We start from the raw sequence: 19,291 nt of genomic DNA on the forward strand, positions 1-19,291 counted from the left end.
ACCGTCCTTTTGTATATGGCCCGCAAAATGAACCTCAGTACTATGTAAAACCTGTCACTAAAAGCCCCTCTCCCACCCCCTGTTAAAAGAGCAGGTTACTTCCTAGTATTTCCCCACAATAACTGATCATGGCCAATCAATTCAACCGTCGGTATGATCAGCTTTATGTGTTGTATTTGGTACATTAAAATGCAATGCTGTGCACATTGCAGTAAGCGAGAGTGCACAAATAAACAGAGGGCGACTGTAAAAGAAAACGGATGAAACGAGTCAACGGAAGAAAGCAAAATAAGAATCTGAACCCCAATTAAGTAGAGTGAAAACTATCAAATAACACTGTAAGAGAATAATTAACAAACGCGTCTGACATCTCTTTGCATCAGTTCTACCGGTTCTCAAACCGAGCGGTGGTACTCCTCTTCCGCCAGCAGATGGCGCAAAGTGTCCCTTTTCACCGCCCGCGGCGAGGCGCGGACAGACAAACTGATAGTTACGACGCGCGCGAAGCCAGATTGGTCCCCCTTTTTGTCACCGTTTTAATTCGGGTTATCGAAAAGGAGTCATCTCGCACAGACGTTAAATACACAGGAAAACGTGCACGCTATTTCAAACCTTTTTTGTTTTTTTGTTTTGTTTTTTTTTAAACCAGGCAGGCCGTCGTCGGATACAGCTGCGCAACGATCCGCTTCCGGGTCACGTGACCAACGCTGATCTGCGCCTGCGGACGTCTGCGAAATGGAGGTGATGTGGTGTCCGATTTTACAAACGTATATATATATGTTCATATTTCATGCACGCCACGCCGTACGGCGCGGCGTGGCAAATTGGCGGCTGCCTTGTGCGAAACCGGCGGATGATATTGGTAAAGGTGCACGGCGGTGTTCTGCGATATGCGGGTTTCGTAGTGTGCGGTAGGCCGAGTTTGAGAGCGCCATTCGAGCGCCGTAGCCGTCGCCGTCGTGCTTGCCCGTCCCGGTTGTTATACAACGACTTAGCCAGCGCTAGCTAACCCAAGCTAGCGCTGGCTAACCCACGCTAGCTAACCCACGCTAGCTAACCCAAGCCAGCTAGCGCTGGCTAACCCAAGCTAGCTAACCTAAGCTAGCGCTAGCTAACCCAAGCTAGCCTCAGACCTTGCAGCGGGCTAAGGTTCGGCTTCTTCTTCTCTCGTTATTTTGTTTTATTTGAGCTGGGCTAGTGGCTGTCTTAAGGTTTTTGCCGGGGTCGTCTTGACATGTGCGCATCGGTTGAATCGGTAGTTTTGCCATGCTAATGTCAGCGTCCTGGCCGACGCGGCGTGCCGGGTTTTAATCGAACAATGGCGGGTCTTGAGCCTCTCCGTTGACTCGACGAGTTTGTAAGCACGCATGTCCAGAAAAATGCACCATGCTTTGAGACACGCCGCGTATTCCTTGCCCCCCCGGCAGCCACGCCGGGTTACGTTTAGGGTGGCCGCGGCTTGGGTTAAAAAAAAAAAAAGAAAAAGAGGACAGACAATAGGTGGCTGTGTCCGCGTGTGTGCGCGCGTGGGGGGGGGGGTTAAATAGTTGGCAGATGCAGATGCGTCCACAACCGTGCACCAATGTTCAGTCAGTTCTATCTGTGCAGCCCAGCGTCACAGATTTGTCTCAAGGGGCTTCGCGTTGAACCCGGGATACCTAAACGGCCAGTCTCTAAACTAAATAACAAATGCCTCCGTAGCCATCATGGCCGGTTAGTCTCATTTCTTTCCATTCGATAAAAAAATAAAAAATAGTTGGGCTTTTAACACCTTTTACGTGTAAAACCTTATTTTCACGGCCACTGATTAAATTCGAAGCAAATCAGTTGCCATAAAAACTCAACACGACGTCACAACACGTACGTGTCAGAGGACACGTTTTTGCGAGAGCGAAATACGTGTGTATACGGACACGTATAAGTGACCTGCAGAAGCGTGTCCATAGACACGTAAAGAGGGGGCGGCCGGTCTGTAAAACGTGTACCCTGAAGTGCGCTGGTACACTAAACAAAACACCGGCATTTCTTTCTGTGACTTTGCGTTTGGCCATTTTAAGCCGCTCTGGCGCCATGTGTGCCACCGCTGTCGACAAGCAAGCTGCTGCTCTGCCTCATCACTCCCTTCCACACTGGCCAAAAACACGGACTTCCGGGTCAAATGACTGCGTTATTATTTTTTCCCCCACCTGGATTCCGGGAAGACCCGCCCCTACTCTATCTCTGATTGGCTAACCCCACCCTAACCCTGACCTTAACCAACCTAATCAACGGAGGCAACGAGTATTAGCCAATCAGAGGCAGAGTTCCCGGAATGCGAGTCGGGAAAAAAAAACAAGGCCTGCAGGCGTCATGGGTTTTATAGGCTCCGCCTCCGATTCGGCATGACGTAGACGCGACACCCGGGTGGACGCGGTCATCTGCGCGATGACCCCCCCTACTCTATCTCTGATTGGCTAACCCCACCCTAACCCTGACCTTAACCAACCTAATCAACGGAGGCAACGAGTATTAGCCAATCAGAGGCAGAGTTCCCGGAATGTGGGTAGGAAGAAAAAAAACAAGGCCTGCAGGCGACGTTATTATGGATCCCACTGCTTTTCTGGGCAAGACTAGGAAGACCCGCCCCTCCTCTATCCCTGATTGGCTAACCCTAACCTTAGCCAACCTAACCAACGGAGGCGACGAGTACTAGCCAAGCAGAGGCAGAGTTCGCGGAAAACGGGTACGAGTACTGGCCAATCAGAGACAGAGTGCCCAGAAAAGTAGTGGGTTTCATAATAACGCCTGCAGGCGTCATGGGTTTTATAGGCTTCACCTCCGATTCGGCATTGGCGTAGACGCGAAGTACAAGATGTAAAAAAAAAAAAAAATAGTAACGTTAACCACCGTCTCTCTGGCGTCCATGCGGCTTTCTACCGTTTACTTCCGCCTTTTCCGGCGCGTTCAACGCCGTGACGTCAGAGATGACGCTGCAGGCGAAAACAAAAAGGCAAACTCGTCTGCTGGCAGTCAGACCCGGGTCTACTGGCTGAAAGGAGTATGAGTTGCCCATTTTTAGCGGGTTTAGCCTCGTTTAAAAAAAAACCCTGCTTATTTATATTTGCTAATTTTGGTGTAAAAACGGTTATGGTGCGAAGTAGTGCTGCATAATTAAGCTAATGGCGACGTCAGCCCGTGCTGATATAACCGCAGAGGCTGCGATTTCATTAAATAATGTGCATGTGCGAGCACTCTGCATATCTACGCCCATAATTAAGAGATGGCCAGTCAGTCTCTGTTTAGGCAGCGGAGCGCGTGCAATCTACGGTCACATGACTATCCGGTGTTCTGTGTGCAGTCCAGAAAGAAGGAAAAATTTGATACCGACGACAACAAGCACGGTTAACGCTGATGAACTGGTGGCAAACCCCCCTCCCCCAAAAAAAAAACCGCAACCTCTGATTTATGGCGATATTTTGGATTCGTCCATCTATCCGTTATCCAAGCCGCTTATCCCAACCGGGGTCACGGGAATGCTGGAGCCTATCCCAGCAGTCGACAGGGAGACACCCTGTACATGCCGCCAGTCCATCACAGGGCCAAACTATTTTGGATTCAAGCTCAGCGATATTGAGCAGAAAGAGGTACTGTGTAAAACATGCAAAATGAAAGTCGCTACATGTCGCAACACAGCAAATTTGTGTTATTTGTATACGTATAAATTTATTGATTATATCGCAATTCGCGATATTATCCACAATAATCGCAGTATGACTTTTTCACCAAATCGCGAAGCCCTAGTGCTGAGGGTAATGATTGAGCTGCAGTTAGACGAACGTTTGCGTGAAGGGCATGTACATGATGTGACAAATTGTTGCTGGGGAGAAGGCGGGACCTAAGGCGGGACCTAAAGAGAAACGATCAAAGCAGTGCAAAAACGCACACAACGAATGCCCGCTGTAGAAAGGAAAAGCCGAGCCCCTGACATTTTTGGCGATTTAGAAATCTCGGCTGGACGCGTTTTTTAGGTCCCAAAAAGAGGACATTTCTGGGAAAAAGAGGATGTATGGTCACCCTATGACAGTTGTATTATCAAACAAAGAAAATTGAATCAGTTCATCGGGACACAATATTTACCGAGAGAGAAACGTTTCATCACGCTCGTCTGAGTGACCTCGTCAGGCTCAGCTGACTGCAGGTGTCCCCAACTTACAAACAATACAGTGGCATCACAACCGAAAACACCGATGGGTTTCATATGCAAATTGCCGTGAGCGTTAGAGAGTGGGGGGGTGGAGGGGGATGAAACAATGGTCTCTTAAGATGTTAAGTCTCTTCACATGCGTTCCTGTGGATGAGGCAGTGGAGGTAGTCCGTATGACATTACAAAACGGCCCCACCCTTAGCAATAGGACTACCCTTAACACTGACCAAGTGTGTCTGATGCTGAAGCTGTGTCTTCAGTCCACGTACTTCACATACAGGGGGCAGTACATGGTGTACAGGGCAGAGGTATGGGTGTGCTGTGGGTTCCCCTGTCTCGCCTGTAGTGGCCAACTTGTATATGTGGAAGCGGACGAGAGGGCTCTGATGTCCTATCCAGGGACACCACCTAGCCATTGGTTCAGATTAGTGGACAACACCTGGGTTACCACATTTCACCGACCACATTAACTCTGTGGACAACCACATCAAGTTCACCAGGGAGGATGTGAGAAATGACAGGTTAGCCTTCTTACACTGTGAAATTACAATTGGTGACGGGGGACATTTGATGGTTGATGTTAACTGTAAACCAACACGTACTGATCAGTACTTAAGGTTTGATTCCCATCATCCACTGGATTACAAACGAGGAGTCATCAGGACGCTGTACCACAAAGCTGACAACATTCCCGCCGACACAGCGGCCAGGGAAGGGGAGAAATCCCACATTAAACAGGCCCTGGTTAAGTGCGGTTATCCTAACTGGGCGTTTGTCAAAGCCAGGAAGACGCCTGAACAGTGCACCAGCCGATCGAAGAGAGGAGAAGGACAACAGCTGTCTAAGTGTAAACCAGTGGTGATTCTGTATGTGGCGGAAGTGTCGGAACAGTTAAGACGCGTTTCCAAACACCGTATCTCCGTTGCTTTCAAACCCCAAAACACGCTGCGCCAAAAATTGGTCCACCCCAAGAATCAGGTCCCCCGGCACAAACAGAGCAGTATAGTGTATGCTGTTAAGTGCCAGGAGGATTGTCGTGACTTGTACACCAGGGAAACTAAACAGACACTGGCCAAGAGGATGACACAACACAGAAGTGCTAACACGTTATCTGAGATATGACACCGTTGAGGCCCTCAAATTAAAAATCAATATTTCAGTTTTATTGCTCATGTGTATTAGTTCTGATCAGATGTAATCATGTTGTTTGTGACCTAATTTTCTCTGTCTATTCTCTAAAAGGGTCGTGAGGCAAAGGAACCAGAACAGCTCCGAAAGCTGTTTATCGGCGGCCTGAGTTTTGAAACGACAGAGGAGAGCCTAAGGGCCCATTTTGAACAATGGGGCACACTCACAGACTGCGTGGTAAGTATTTATTGTGATATCGATGGCAAGGTGGAGGTTAAAAACCCAGAATGTAAATTGTAGCGCCTTCCCACTTTCACAGCTTTAACATATATGTGCTTTACAGGTGATGAGGGACCCCAACAACAAGCGATCAAGAGGGTTCGGCTTTGTAACGTACTCCTCGGTAGGTGAGGTGGACGATGCCATGGGAGCGAGGCCGCATAAGGTGGATGGAAGGGTCGTTGAACCTAAGAGAGCCGTGTCCCGAGAGGTAAACAAGCATACATTACAAGATGATGTGGGAATTGTGTTGCGCTGTAGTTTTTGTGCTAGGCTTATGGCTAATGTCTGTTTCAGGACTCCTCTAAACCGGGTGCCCATCTGACAGTGAAAAAGATCTTTGTCGGTGGTATCAAGGAAGACACAGAGGAGTACCACATACGAGAGTACTTTGAGACTTACGGAAGGATTGACTGCATTGACATTATGGAGGAGCGCTCAACTGGGAAAAAGAGGGGATTCTGCTTTGTAAGCTTCGATGATCATGACACTGTGGACAAAATTGTTGGTATGTGCTTGTTTGAGGTCCAGAGCCAGTCTGTATGAGTTCTTACAAGACATGAGGGAAACGTCACCAAAGCTGATTTTTCTTCTTGTTTACATTACAGCCCAGAAATACCATACGATCAACTCCCACAATTGTGAGGTCAGGAAAGCGCTCTCAAAACAGGAAATGATGGCCGCTTCCAATCAGAGGAGTAAGCATCATCAAACAGTGAACAGAGTGACACATCAGTTTATTGTTCTACAGATAACCGACTCCCGTTAATGTAAACCGCGCAGCACCGCGTTCGCATTCCTGAAAAGAAAAGTGTGTTTCCATTTCAGATAGAGGAGGAGGATCTGGGAATTTCATGGGCAGAGGTGGCAACTATGGTAGCAGCAACTTTGGCAGAGGTGAGAATTCTTGATCTTTTAGGGCAACTGTCTCAGCAAGAGTTGGCTAAAGGTTAAATTTTTAATACGTAATGTACTTAAATACTTTAAGGTTATTTGAATACTTCTTGTACGTAAAACTGCGTGATTCTCAGGTGGCTATGGCGGAGGACGAGGTGGTTACGGCGGTGATGGATATGACGGATATGGTGGAGGAGACGGTGAGCTGTCGCTCCGAGATCTAGTTTTAGCGAGAGGCAACGCTTTTGATACCTTTTGTCTGCAGTGCAAGCTTGGGCTTACTTACCACATGCATGTTCATGTGATGTAGTCGTGGTTTGCTAGGTTACTCACACAACACTGCGTTCGTGTCAGTTGGAAATGCGTTGCGTGAATATTACTAATAATCAGTTTTGTTGTGTGCTTGCAGCAATGTTTCTGTTTTGTTCCTTCAGGTGGAAGTTATGGCGGAGGGCCTGGTTATGGAGGAGGTAGAGGGGGCTATGGAGGTGGTGGTGGCGGTGGTCCAGGTTATGGGAACCAGGGTGGTGGTTTTGGTGGTGGCTATGACAACTACAATGATGGAGGTACTGCTTTTAAGTTTTATTTTTCCCTTTTTTTTTTCCCCTTCACTTCAGATTCCCCGTTGATGGGCGTCTGGGGGGCGTGGCGGTCTATTCCGTTGCCTACCAACACAGGGATCGCCGGTTCGAATCCCCGTGTTACCTCCGGCTTGGTCAGGCGTCCTTACAGACACAATTGGCCGTGTCTGCGGGTGGGAAGCCGGATGTGGGTATGTGTCCTGGTTGCTGCACTAGCGCCTCCTCTGGTCGGTCGGGGCGCCTGTTTGGGGGGGGGGGTAGCGTGATCCTTCCACGCGCTACGTCCCCCTGGCGAAACTCCTCACTGTCAGGTGAAAAGAAGCGGCTGGCGACTCCACATGTATGGGAGGAGGCATGTGGTAGTCTGCAGCCCTCCCCGGATCAGCAGAGGGGGTGGAGCAGCGACCGGGACGGCTCGTAAGGGTGGGGTAATTGACCAAGCACAATCGGATTGGAAGAAAAAGGGGGAAATCCAAAAAAAAAATAAAAGATGCCCCCTTGATAATCTGGTTTTGTGCTGCTTCCCTGACGTTGGCTTTTGAGATTGAACGTCAAGTCAAGCAGAAGGTTTATTCCTTGGCAGAAGTGCAGTATTTGAAACCTGAAACAGAAAACCGCCTTGAAATCAGACACTTTTTGCTTCCAGGAAACTTTGGTGGTGGCGGCGGTGGAGGGGGTGGAAATTACAATGATTTTGGCAACTATGGCGGGCAGCAGTCTAACTATGGCCCCATGAAAGGAAATAACTTTGGCGGTAGAAATTCGGGGGGACCCTATGGGGGTGAGTTTTGCATCCTAGCCCTCGGTGTCATGTTGCTGTGTTAAACTCCATATCACGAGTGACACTACCTCGTAAATGAATAATAATATTTATTTTAACGTCGTTCCCATCATGATTTGTTCCAGGTGGCTATGGCTCTGGTGGTGGAGGAGGTGGCTATGGCTCACGGCGATATTAATTGTGTGATGTTTTGGGTAAGTTCAATTCAGCTGCACACGACCCAGTGGCACAGTACAGCGTGAGCAGATACAAGTGTAGAATAACTATTTGTTCTATCCTGTATCCATTCAACAGGCTTCAGTTCTTAGCAGGAGAGGCGAGGAGGTGGGCAAAGGAGTTGTCAGGAAAGCTGCAGGTTACTTTTGAGGCAGTCGTCAAAAGAATTAGAGGAACACAGAAGTCAGACACATTACTGCTAAACGGGGGCTGTTTGTGGGGGAATAAAGAGACTGTTCACACAAGACATACCAGTGTAGACGATACCCTTTCTTTCTTGTAGTAGATGTTTCCCTTCTTGACTATTTTTCCTTTTGTGCATCTCAAGTTGTGTGTATTGTGCCTGTGGTACCAGGGGAAAAGAGAAATTTTTTTTTTCTTTCATCTGAAGTCAGTTCTTAATATAATCTTGGGCTATTATTATTAATTTTTTTTTTTTGTTTTTTGTTTTTATTTTTTTTTTGCTGTAGACTAGATTTTTACCAGTCCTCTCATTTGTTTTTAATTAACCCAGTTAATGTCAAAAGTGGCGTAGATGTATCCGGCCCTAAAAAATGAGCCAGAACTGTCCATTTTTCCTTCCAAGTTATTATGATTGCTCAACTGAAAGTGTCAAGTTGTATTTTGATTTTGTATTTGAAGCACAGTATGTAATTCCTTAATAGTATTAGTGTCAACAAATAACCAGTCGTGTGGATTAGAATTAAGGGAATGTCTGGGAATGTCTTACTTGTACACAGCAAACGAAATTCTAGATTGTTCAAGTATTTTGAGAAGTAGAAAAAGACCGAATAAACTTGTGTAGTAAAGTGCCTCGAGGTTCAGTGCATCATTGGTTCAGAAAAAAAAAAGAAAAGAAAAGAAGAAAAAAAAAAGATGGAATGAGTTTATTCATGTCTTTGTTTGGCTCGTCGTAACTATGAAGATTAGAACATTGGTCTCCAGAATTTACTTTTTTTTCCCCCCCATTTTGCCTCAGAACTACATATTTTTTTAAGATTTCCTCTCTCTCTGCATTGAGGGAGTTTTGGGGGGGTAGTGCTAGGGCAAAAGGGCCCGTACACCACCTATGCCAGTGTTGAGCGAGTAGGATTATGGCAGCCACGAGCACCTGCAGTTGGGGCCCCCCCAGCGTCGCTAGTGTGGAAGATTTACAGATGACTGTCAGACAGGACCTCTTCGGCCCCAGCACAGTGGACCAGGCAGCAGTTTGAGAGAAAAGCAGAGAAGGCGGCGTCGAGCCGAAGCCCATGGAGGAAAGCTTGCAGTGTCGTGCCTGTGATAGTGAGCATCTTTTTTTTTTTTTTTTTTTCCCCCAAGGCTAGCTAAACCTTTCCAGCAGCTGGTGCTATCGAAGAAAGACTAGTTCCTGGACACAATTTGGAGATCAGAGATACTGCAGTTTTACCCCGCAAATACTAGATTTTCAGACCTAACAGAAGGAAAGAGAAAAGGAAAAAAAAAAAGGAAAAAGGGAGTGAGTATTTCACAAAAGCTTTCTTTGAGAAGCTGTGGAGCAGGTAAGAGTAACCACTTTCTTTGATTTGCAGATATGGGAAAGAGGCATTACTTCTCTTCTTGCTGAAAATCTGTAAAGACCTGATAACATGGAGAGGGTTCTGGATGGGTAAGACTCGTTTTTCCCAAAATATTTTTTCGTGGCTGATGTCCGAGGTGACGTTGTGCGGCACGAGGTCCTAAAAGGTAAACGGCAGGATAACACAACACAGTTCCCTTTCACCAGATTTGTTTTGCTTTTTGACAGTTGCCAGCATTGCTAATGTACATCACATTGCATGGTAACGCCTTAAAGGCAGTGGCGGCGTTCCAGAAGGTCCTGCGCTTTACTGGCTTTGATGTCAGTACGCGGTGAACTGCATTCGATGTACCTCACTTTACACGGCTCGTGGGAAATCAGCAGAGTTCTCACACCTGTAGGTGAAACCAGGAACAATAAACGAGGGTCATTTTTTTTTATAATCTAGTTGTGGGTTTTAAGGTAAATAACATTTCCGTATGGTCATCAGAGATCACCAGCAGTAAACTCTGCAGAGGCTTTAAGGGAAACGTATTTCATAACTTAAAACAGCCCCTAAAGCCCCACTTTATGGTATTTTTCCCTTTTTTTTCGATCAAGTTTTTAAAATATCTGGAACAGCCGTCATCGTTTATTTACATTATTTGTGGTAATTTTGATGGAAGCGATATCAAATAGGCTTAGCACATTTCACGGTCTTGGAAATCGAATTCCTGAGTGAGAGATCCTAGTGTGAGAACCCTGAGCGACTACTGAGTACTCGAGGAGTCGGTAATTATATACATATATATTTTTTGATACATTTCTATTGTTCTTCTGTGATTAATTATTGCAACTGTGGATATTATTACCATGCACTTCTTGAAATTACTTGAATATTTTTAATGGCCAGCCTTGGTGTTGTAGTTTTGTGTTTCTGCAGTAGAGTTTGGTTGCATTGCCACATCCTGTTCTCGGGACGTCGCGCTCATCAAGGGGAAATCTGTACGGCAGTATGGCAAAATAATCTCCCATACAGCTCAGATTGTTCCTCAGGACCTAGCTAGTCTCCTGAACTCCTGTAATGTCGGGCCAGATGTCTGCCAACATTATAGTTATCCATCAAGTTAATTTAGGGTGTTGCTTAATTAGTTGAAAGATTGTTTGTGTGACCAAATTTGGTTTATTTCACGCAGATAAACTGGGCCGGGGAAAAGGGACCTCTGATTGAATTACGCTGGCTCAAAAACTATGCAACCATAATTGTGGCTTGTGTTCTCCAATAAAAAAAGACATCTATTATGTGAGCGACTTTATTTCTGCAAAGCAATCACAAATAAATTGTTATCAAATTGCTTCCTGGTGTAGCTGAGCGGTAAAAAAGAAATGTTTTCTTTTCTTTTCTTTTCCATGTGTCACATGTAATGCACATACCGATTTGTATTTACACAATTGCCTATACTGTTTTGTAACCCTGCAAACTAGTTTGGTTTGCCCCACAGCTTTCTGAAGTTTTGTTGGAGAAGATAAAATGGGCTTGGCGTTCAAAGGTAGTGTTTGTGTGTGAAAGTGCATGAAGAGCAAATACACATTGTGTAGGGCTTTGCCTTTGAACCGGTTTGTCCAGTGGACTATTGTGAGATTATCCAGCATGGCTGACATGGAGGGTACAGTTGCACTCACTGTTGTGTAACATAAAATGTGGGTGGGTGGGTTTTTCTTTTTTCCTTCTTGGGTCAAAAATGGCATGGGATCTACTGGATATACCGGTGTTATGGAGTATTACAAGATTTGGGTCAGAGACCAGATTTACTTTAACTGTATGCAGTTGACTGGGTAATGCATAAAGGCTCTGTGATTGGGAAACAGGGTAAAGCATATAACACTACTTACTCTTGTTTATAAGCCTATGGTTATTTTCTTTATATTTAGGTTTCTGTGTCTTACAAGCGTGATGGTCGAGCCTGCAGAAAGGAGCACATGTTTAGTTATGTAATCATTCCTGAAACCATATGTCCATCTGGCATCCATCTACGGCGTGCTGCGGCTGCAGACAATGTTCAGCTTTCAGAAAATAGGAGACTTAAATGGCTTCTTGAATAGTTTATTATTGAAAAGCACAGAAGACGGGATTTAAAAAAAAAAAGAAAATAAAGAAATGGGACCGCAAATCAAAAGGTAAAGTTTATAAAACGGACATAAGTAACTGATCAAAACATTCATTTAACATACTAAAATGAGATATATATATATATATACACAGTACAATATGTTCTCTCAAATCTCAATAGCAAATAATGTATTTACAAACAATATTGGTAAAAGAATCTCTTGAGGGTATTAGAAAGCAGTACAAAAGAAGTAAAATATCAAAAATATTACAAGATTTAAGAGGAGTAAGCAAAAACTATATAATAGTTCCGCCAATCTAGTTACACTTAAAGCTGAGCAACTACAAAGTTATTGCATAGTATTTTTTACTATGAACGATAATGCAGTACCATATTATAAAGTAGATAAGTGCTTGTCTTTGTCTTTCTTGACGAGTGTCTTTTTAATGCGCGGAACGAGGAAGATGCTGCCATCGGTGGTCTGCTGGAGGGAGTAGTCGGACGGCGAGTAGGGATTCCCCTCCTCATCTCTCAGTTGGCTGAACACCCCCAGGTACAAGGTGTTGAACTGCTGCTTCATTTCTTTTAGACTGCTGACGTTCTGGCTCTTCTCCCTCTGGAGGCGCTCCTTCTCCTCCTTCAGCGAGTCAAGGTCATACTCCAGCCCCACTATGTTCTCCATCTTGCGCTTGCGGCAGTTCTGGGCGGCCACTTTGTTCTTGCCACGGCGGCGGATGTCCCTGACCAAGGCCAACTGGGACTCGTTCAGTTGGTGCTTGGACAGTATCTCGTTGAAATCGTCCACAGGCAGGTTGATAATCATATTGACAGTGAAAGGTATTTTGAGGGCCCTGGCCCTCTGCTCGTCTCTGGAGAGACGGACCTCAGAGCGTTTCTTCTGCTTGTCCTTCGTGAAGGGAACGCTTTTGTGGCCAGTCTCTTCCGCCGGCTCGGTCATGTGTTGTTTAGGCTTCTTTTCCTGTTGATTCTGCGACTGAGCTGTAGGCGGCGAGGCGGTAGCTGTTGGCTGGAAATCATCAGGTTGGAAATTCAAAGGAAACATCTCTGAATAGTCAGATTCTACACTCCCAGGGTTTATGTCCATCTCCTCCATATCTGAGTCACTAAAGCCAAATGATCCATCACCACAGACGGATTTCTCAGGGGAACTCGCATTTGGGCTTGCATTCAAAGAAATTCCTGAATCTGAGTCAGGCAATTCTGCAATCACTTCTTGTTTGCACCTCTCAAATCCATCTCCAGGGGAGAGGCTTTTTATGTCCGTCAATTCGAGTGGTGGGTTGTTTGGCAATTTGGGCAAGTCGCCGCTTCCATTGCCCTCAATGCCGTGTTGTTCAGTGCAGCTGTCTTTTGTACTGAGGGTGGGGCTGGGGTAAAACATGTCACAGAAACTTTCGGCCGTGAAGTTGGTGTTTAACTGAGGAGATTTCACAGCCATCTGGGCGAGGTGGTCTGGTGGGGCGACGTTAGGGAAGGCTCCCTCAAATGCACTGATAAATTCAGGAGGGCCAGCGTCCACTGTGCTCGGCCCCACATCGGTGAGGCTAGGCAACTGATAAAAATTGTAGTTTGGATCCTGTTCTTCGGGGCTGTTTGCCGGAAGATACATAGTCTGTTCCAGTGTGTCCTCCATTTGCATGTTCAGGCATTGCTAAAGGAGGAAAAGAATTGAGTTATTAAAACAAATACACCAAGTAACGCAATTATTACATTAATAGCACAAGCTCAGAGCTGTACGTAGTTCAAAAATGCGCTCTATTACATTTTACGGGTCCCTTTAAATTGTAATCGGTATTGTAATACATTTGTGAGCTATAATTTCAGTGTCTTGATGCACGCTCGATAATCGAGGTAAGGAAATATACAGTTGAATCGGTTCATCTGGACCGATTCATCGTTTACTGGGAGAGACGTCGCTCGTCTAAGTGACCTCTTCGGTCTCAACTGAATGCAGTTATCCCCACCCTTAAACAACAGAGCTGCATAACAAGTCGTCATTTCACAAGTTTACTTAAAATTACTTTTGAACTGATTTTACTTTTAAGAGTCAACAATATGCTCCGATTCAGGCGCGTAATTGCAGGGTTAGCCTCAAACAACCTATTTAACCAGGGTTTTTAAAATCGTTGCTTTTTTTTTCCCTTTCAAGCACAGTTGCAATTAGTAATTTTAGTTCGTTTTCCCACAATGACATTTTTGCAATTGAAGCACTGTATTTTCCTTGCCAACCATAGGTTCTTGCGTTCATCTCTGTGAGACCACTTCCCCAGAGCAAACTGCAAGGACGGGCATTAAAAACAACCACACAAGAATTCGGAGAGAAAAGCTTCCCCTGCATCTAAGAGGCTGTGAGGATAGTGAAGAATACTGGGCCATTCGACTTAAAACGGCGCTCCGTTTCGCAGCCGGTCCTACGGCCTAGCGGCAGACTAACAACCGCGTTCAACTGTGTTAAGCCAGTAGAGTTGGGTTGTAGATAGTTGTAAATAAACTGGAATTTTAAAAAAAAATCTTTGGAATTCCTGAGAATGGGCTCCCCTCCTTTTCTTCCATCTGTGCCAATGGGAAGTTGACCAGAGAAAACAAGAGCTTATGACCCTATCTGTGGAAACAGGAAATCAGTAGGAGTTATCTCAGAAATCTACTTCCCTTATACCTGGCAGAGAATGGAAATTTATGGCAATGATTTGGAAAGTGTGCCGCTGGATTCCTGTAACTTGGATCCAGCCTAATGGAGCGTCGAGTCTACGGGACATGACGTGATCCACTGCATTAAATCACCCAATAAGAAGCTGCTTAAGGATTAGAGCTCCGAGCCTGTGCCCAGGGGAGAGCTGTAGTCCAGACTGCAATGACACTGACACTTGATGACAGCCTGAGTTAACAGCAAAACTGTACCTCAGACAGCTGCCGTCAAACACAACTAATAAAGCCGCTACATCACAACTGCCAATTCCAAATCTCCTCAAGGTAACCAAAGGTTCAGTATACTACAATCGTCATACAAGTCTCCTGGAGCCCAACCACATGAATTTGTGTGTGTGGGCGGGGTGGGGGCGGGCGGCTAACAGTAAGAGGCTATGAACTACATTACACAAGACGAGCCCAAAACCAGCAAGTATAGGAACCTTCGCTGGGGTGTCAATTGACTCTCGAGAGAAGACAAATTGGGTTTTCCAGCAATCACTTGCAAGAAAGGATGTCACGAGTACATATGTCAGATGTTCTTTTGAATTCATTATTTATAGAATTTGTTCTAAACCAGTTGACGAGACTGGTCAAGTAACATGTTCTTGACCATCCATGCAAACTCCCGTTTGCAAAGGCTTCTTCCCAAAAAAATAAAACAAAGTTAAAAATAAAATGAGGAACTGTTTCCTGTTTGCCTATTTTGTATACATTTGCTTGAAATGGTCCGAGGCTATAAAATCATATATAGATACTTTGCATGCCTGTCTTCAATCATTAACCTAAACTATCTCTGGACTTGTAAAACGGAAGCATATTTATGTTTTGTTTCAGGCAATCTCACACACACACACACTTCCCCTAAAGCAATATTTGACCGAGTACCAACTCGCCGTCTGGACAACATCACTAACAAGTACAGCAATCCCAGGTTTGTGTATCAGTAAGACCAGGCCTGTGGCTAGCAAGGATATAAAATTGCACCTTAGAAGCAACCCCTACTGTTCCTGAGCAGTCTCAGTGTTGAAACCTAATCACAGAGGAATGAGATGAGCGCACCTGTCTCCGCATACACGAGACCCATTTCACATACGGGAAACAAAAGGGTGTTTGTCCTCTAATGCCAGGCCTTCTGCCACTGATGCATTCTTTGGGTGTTTGTTCCGCCACGCAACCCATCATGCTATTGAGGCGGTAGAATCCATGTATTATACCTGCAGCTCAGGGAGGGACAAAAGCTCCATCCAGGCCTGCTCCAAATCTGGGGAGGTCCTCTGTGGCAAAGGGGGAGCTGGGGAAATGGAGGTGAGGGGTAAAGCCGGCTGATCGGGGGACATCATAATGTGGTTGCTGTTGGAGGCGGGAACAACTGCAGTATCCAGGCAAGCAGAGGTGCTCTGAAACACACACAAACATGTATAGCGTACAGTGAGTGACATGAGACTAAATTTAAGGCATACTGTTACACAAACGGTACAAATCTGGTGAATTTTATTACCCCGCTGTCCTCCAGAAATGTGTCTGCCAGCAGCTGCATGTATTCATCAAGTGACATGACATCACCAGCTTCTTCTGTGAAGGCGACATTCTGCAAGAAAAGTTCAGGTACAGTGATTCACAATGTGATCTTGTTAAGCATATTTAGCATTCCTTGTAACTCAATCTCCCTACAAAGAACACATGACCGAGTGCATAGAGCTTAGGTCAAGTTCTTTGCAGACCATTTTCTAAATAAAGCCGATGCAAAACTACAGGATCCACCTACATTTCCCCATTTGAGGTGGTTACCTAGCTACAGGGATCCTGCATCCAATCAAGCGACACACGGAGGAGTCGGGTGGGGAGCAGCCCACCCCCTGACGTGACTAATGGTAGTCGAGAGCAGGTACCTGTGTAGCCTCTAGAGGTGTGGCAGCTGACTGCGGTGGGGCGCTGGATGGGGGGCGGGGTATGTACTCGCCCGTTTCCTCGTCCAGCTGCAGCTCTGCCAGCAGGGCCTTCTCCTGCTCCCTGAGCAGATGCAGCCTTTTCTCCTCCTCCAACTCCCGCTGCCTCTGCAGCTCGTGCTCTTTCTGGCGGTGGCTGTAGTCAAACACCTCACGGCTGGCACCCAGGTCGATGTCTTGCCTCCACAGAATGTCGACCAGCTCCATGTCCTGCAGAGAGAGAGAGAGAGACGTATACGGTGAGAGAGAGAACCACAAGCGGCTGCGAGAACGTGATCAGGCCAGGAACGGGGAAGAGCTGAGGCTGCTGCGACGCACAGCCACTGCACCTGCCACACCCTGCCCCTTGGTATCTGCTCATTGATGACGACGCTGGCATTAATGTCATGGGAAGGGATCAGCCTGAATAATAGATGCGCTTCTCCAGTTCCTGCGTTACCCAGACGCCGGAAGACATGTTCCAACTTGGGATTCTCCACAAGTGAAACAGTTTTCGTCCACAAGCGTGTATGGAAACGGTCACGGAGGAATTAATTTCTCACACTTAAAACTGTGACAGATTTGTGTTATCCTTACTCCTTAGACAAGTGCATGTGATGCAATTTAATGCAAGTGGTGGTTTGCGACCCGTGTTTGCTGTAGAAACTGTCTTCACACACACACACAACTTGCCCTTCAAATGTCAAGTACTCAAGATTAAAAAAAGGGACTTTGTTCCCATTGTCAAGTAAATCACAGAAAGTCGGATCGGTTCATCTGGGCACAACTCTGAATCACCAGTGGTTTATGCTTGGGCAGCTGTCGTCCTTCCCCTCCCTTCGATCGGCTACTGCACTGTTTGGGCGTCTTCCTGGCTCGGACAAGCACCCGGTTAGGTTAACCACACTTAACCAGGGCCTGTTAATGTAGTATTTATCTCCTTCCCTGGCTGCTGTGTCGGTGGCACAGCGTCCCGATGACACCTAGTTTGTGCCCCAGTGGACGATGAGAGTCGAACCTTAAGTACTGATCGGTATGTGTTGGGATTACGGGAGTACATCTCGTCATCTTACAACACAGTGTTCGCAACCGTTCCCCGATCCACTGTGAATAGTGCACATGGCCATTGAAACTAGTGAATGCTCACAGCAATTTGCACAGGAAATCAGTCGTTTTCAGTCATAATGCCACTATTGTTTATTGGGGGGGGGGGGGTACCTGCAGTCAGTTGACTGAAGAAGTTACTTATGCCCCTTTCCCACCACATGCTACTGGCTCGACTTGACTCAACTTTTTCATTTTCCGCTATTGGAAAGTACCGGCATTTTGGTAACCGTTACCGCTTTTGTCAAGGTTATAAAAAAAACAAAACTGGAGCGGGTACCAGAATCAATGCAGACCAGCTACAGTGAGGGGGGGTACTGTTAGGGTAATGGAAAACGACACTCTGCGCGAGTCCAGTCGATACCATGTAGCGGGGAAAAGGGCGTTAGATGGCCGATGAAACGTTTCTCCCAATAAATGTGTCCAGATGAACCGATTCACCTTTCTGTGATTTCCTCACCTCATTATGAAAACATTACGGTGGCTCTCTTGGAAGTATTCAGAGTAAAAGGACATCGAGAAAACCGACGACGTCAAGATATTATTACAAACATGGGCTTGGGTGAAATATTACAATGCTGAATGTTATCCCACACCTGATATTTACACAGGTTCACTCGAAAAGATGGCCGACACATTTAGCGCGCCAAAGATAATTCTACTATAATCTGCTGCAAAACCCCTCTTGACCCAATGCCATCAGTTGCCTCTGAAACCGGAAATGCCCCGAGATAAAACTGCTACTTTCTCCCCCGGGGCCTCTTGACATCTATTACAACGAACTTATTTACAGAAGGAAACCTTTCACAAGGGCCTCGGGAGATTGCATGAACCGAAGATATTAGGTCACCAGAAAAGCTCCCTCAACATGTGACTATTACTAAGATTTGGGCGAGAGAGAGAGAGAGAGAAAAAAAATACACCTATAGCCTAGACTGCTACAAGCTGCCTGGTCTCGTGGCTAAAGCAGAAACCAAAGAGGAAGTAAAGAAGGAAAACAGCACAATGCAGAACGAGGCCGAAAAGAGGATGTGAGATCAAGGAGATCTGAAGTACTCTACATCAAACACATACCAGTAAAGAAACAAATGGGACTGGCATAGAAAAGATGCATCCCCCCCCCTGCCCCCCCCACCATCATTAACCTCCAAGACCCAGGCCAGTAAATCAAGCAACACTGTTGAGATCTTATGTGTCTATATATATCTGTACGTACGTGTGTGTGTGTAGACATGTATATACACACACACACACACACACTACAATACAATAACCCACTGACCCTTATTGCCTCATTGCCTCAGTGTTGCATCAGAGGCGACAGGAGTAAACGTCACAAAGGCTGCTGCCCCCCTGCAGATCACGCTCGCTGGCTGGCTGCGAGGTGAGATCAGATAAGAGCAGACATCATGGCTGCAGATGACACGGGGGGGGGGGGGGGGAGTGGACCCGGCGTGTCTGAGTGGGTGAAACGATCACAGCTCATCCGTGTTGTCTGCACACCACACTGTGTCCGTTGGTCACACACAGGCTCTCCGGTTACATCAGAGAAAAAACAACACAAAGCTCAAAGCAGCCCACTTGTAGGAGATGGAGACTGAAACCCCCCCCCCCCTCTTTTATGGTTTTGATTGTACCATCACAGCTTCTGGTGACTGTCAAAGCTACATACGGGCACTCTCGTCCTCTAGTAGGATGCAAGAAGGTCATAAAACCCGGGACGCTACATGTGCATTCAGGTGCCCGTGGTGGACTTGGTTGGCTGGCGTGTGAACAAGGAAACCGGCCGATGGAAATATCTCACTCTTCCAGGCGTGACAAAACCCGAACACACCCACGCGTGCATATCTTCCCTTCCGAG

General features: G+C 46.2%; 2 protein-coding genes across 2 annotated transcripts in view; one reads left to right on the plus strand and one right to left on the minus strand.

Moving 5' to 3' along the window:
• The first annotated feature begins 701 nt into the window (after positions 1–701).
• On the plus strand, positions 702–9,456 carry hnrnpa3 (heterogeneous nuclear ribonucleoprotein A3). The gene is made up of 11 exons (XM_056290123.1): positions 702–741; positions 5,426–5,548; positions 5,655–5,801; positions 5,888–6,098; positions 6,199–6,288; positions 6,419–6,487; positions 6,622–6,687; positions 6,922–7,053; positions 7,715–7,849; positions 7,975–8,043; positions 8,144–9,456. The coding sequence occupies exons 1-10, from the start codon at positions 736–738 to the stop codon at positions 8,025–8,027; spliced, it is 1,032 nt and encodes a 343-aa protein (XP_056146098.1). The 5' UTR covers positions 702–735; the 3' UTR covers positions 8,028–8,043; positions 8,144–9,456.
• Positions 9,457–11,673: 2,217 nt separating this feature from the next.
• nfe2l2a (nfe2 like bZIP transcription factor 2a) overlaps positions 11,674–19,291 on the minus strand; it is a 9,024-nt gene continuing 1,406 nt past the window's right edge. The window contains exons 2-5 of the mRNA XM_056290122.1: positions 16,291–16,557; positions 15,900–15,989; positions 15,616–15,798; positions 11,674–13,364 (exon numbers count right to left, since the gene is read on the minus strand). Of these exons, the coding sequence (XP_056146097.1) occupies positions 12,087–13,364; positions 15,616–15,798; positions 15,900–15,989; positions 16,291–16,557 (1,818 nt within the window). The 3' untranslated portion in view covers positions 11,674–12,086. The remainder of the gene's footprint in view (positions 13,365–15,615; positions 15,799–15,899; positions 15,990–16,290; positions 16,558–19,291) is intronic.

The sequence above is a fragment of the Lampris incognitus genome, chromosome 11, assembly GCF_029633865.1.
Source record: "Lampris incognitus isolate fLamInc1 chromosome 11, fLamInc1.hap2, whole genome shotgun sequence".
In the NCBI taxonomy this organism is placed as follows: domain Eukaryota; kingdom Metazoa; phylum Chordata; class Actinopteri; order Lampriformes; family Lampridae; genus Lampris; species Lampris incognitus.

What these genes read in the sequence shown, in the direction of transcription:
- hnrnpa3 (XM_056290123.1), top strand. An exon ending in AGAGAGCCGTGTCCCGAGAG is followed by an intron (nt 5,802 to 5,887) that starts GTAAACAAGCAT and finishes TGTCTGTTTCAG; the next exon opens with GACTCCTCTAAACCGGGTGC. An exon ending in CGGATATGGTGGAGGAGACG is followed by an intron (nt 6,688 to 6,921) that starts GTGAGCTGTCGC and finishes TTGTTCCTTCAG; the next exon opens with GTGGAAGTTATGGCGGAGGG.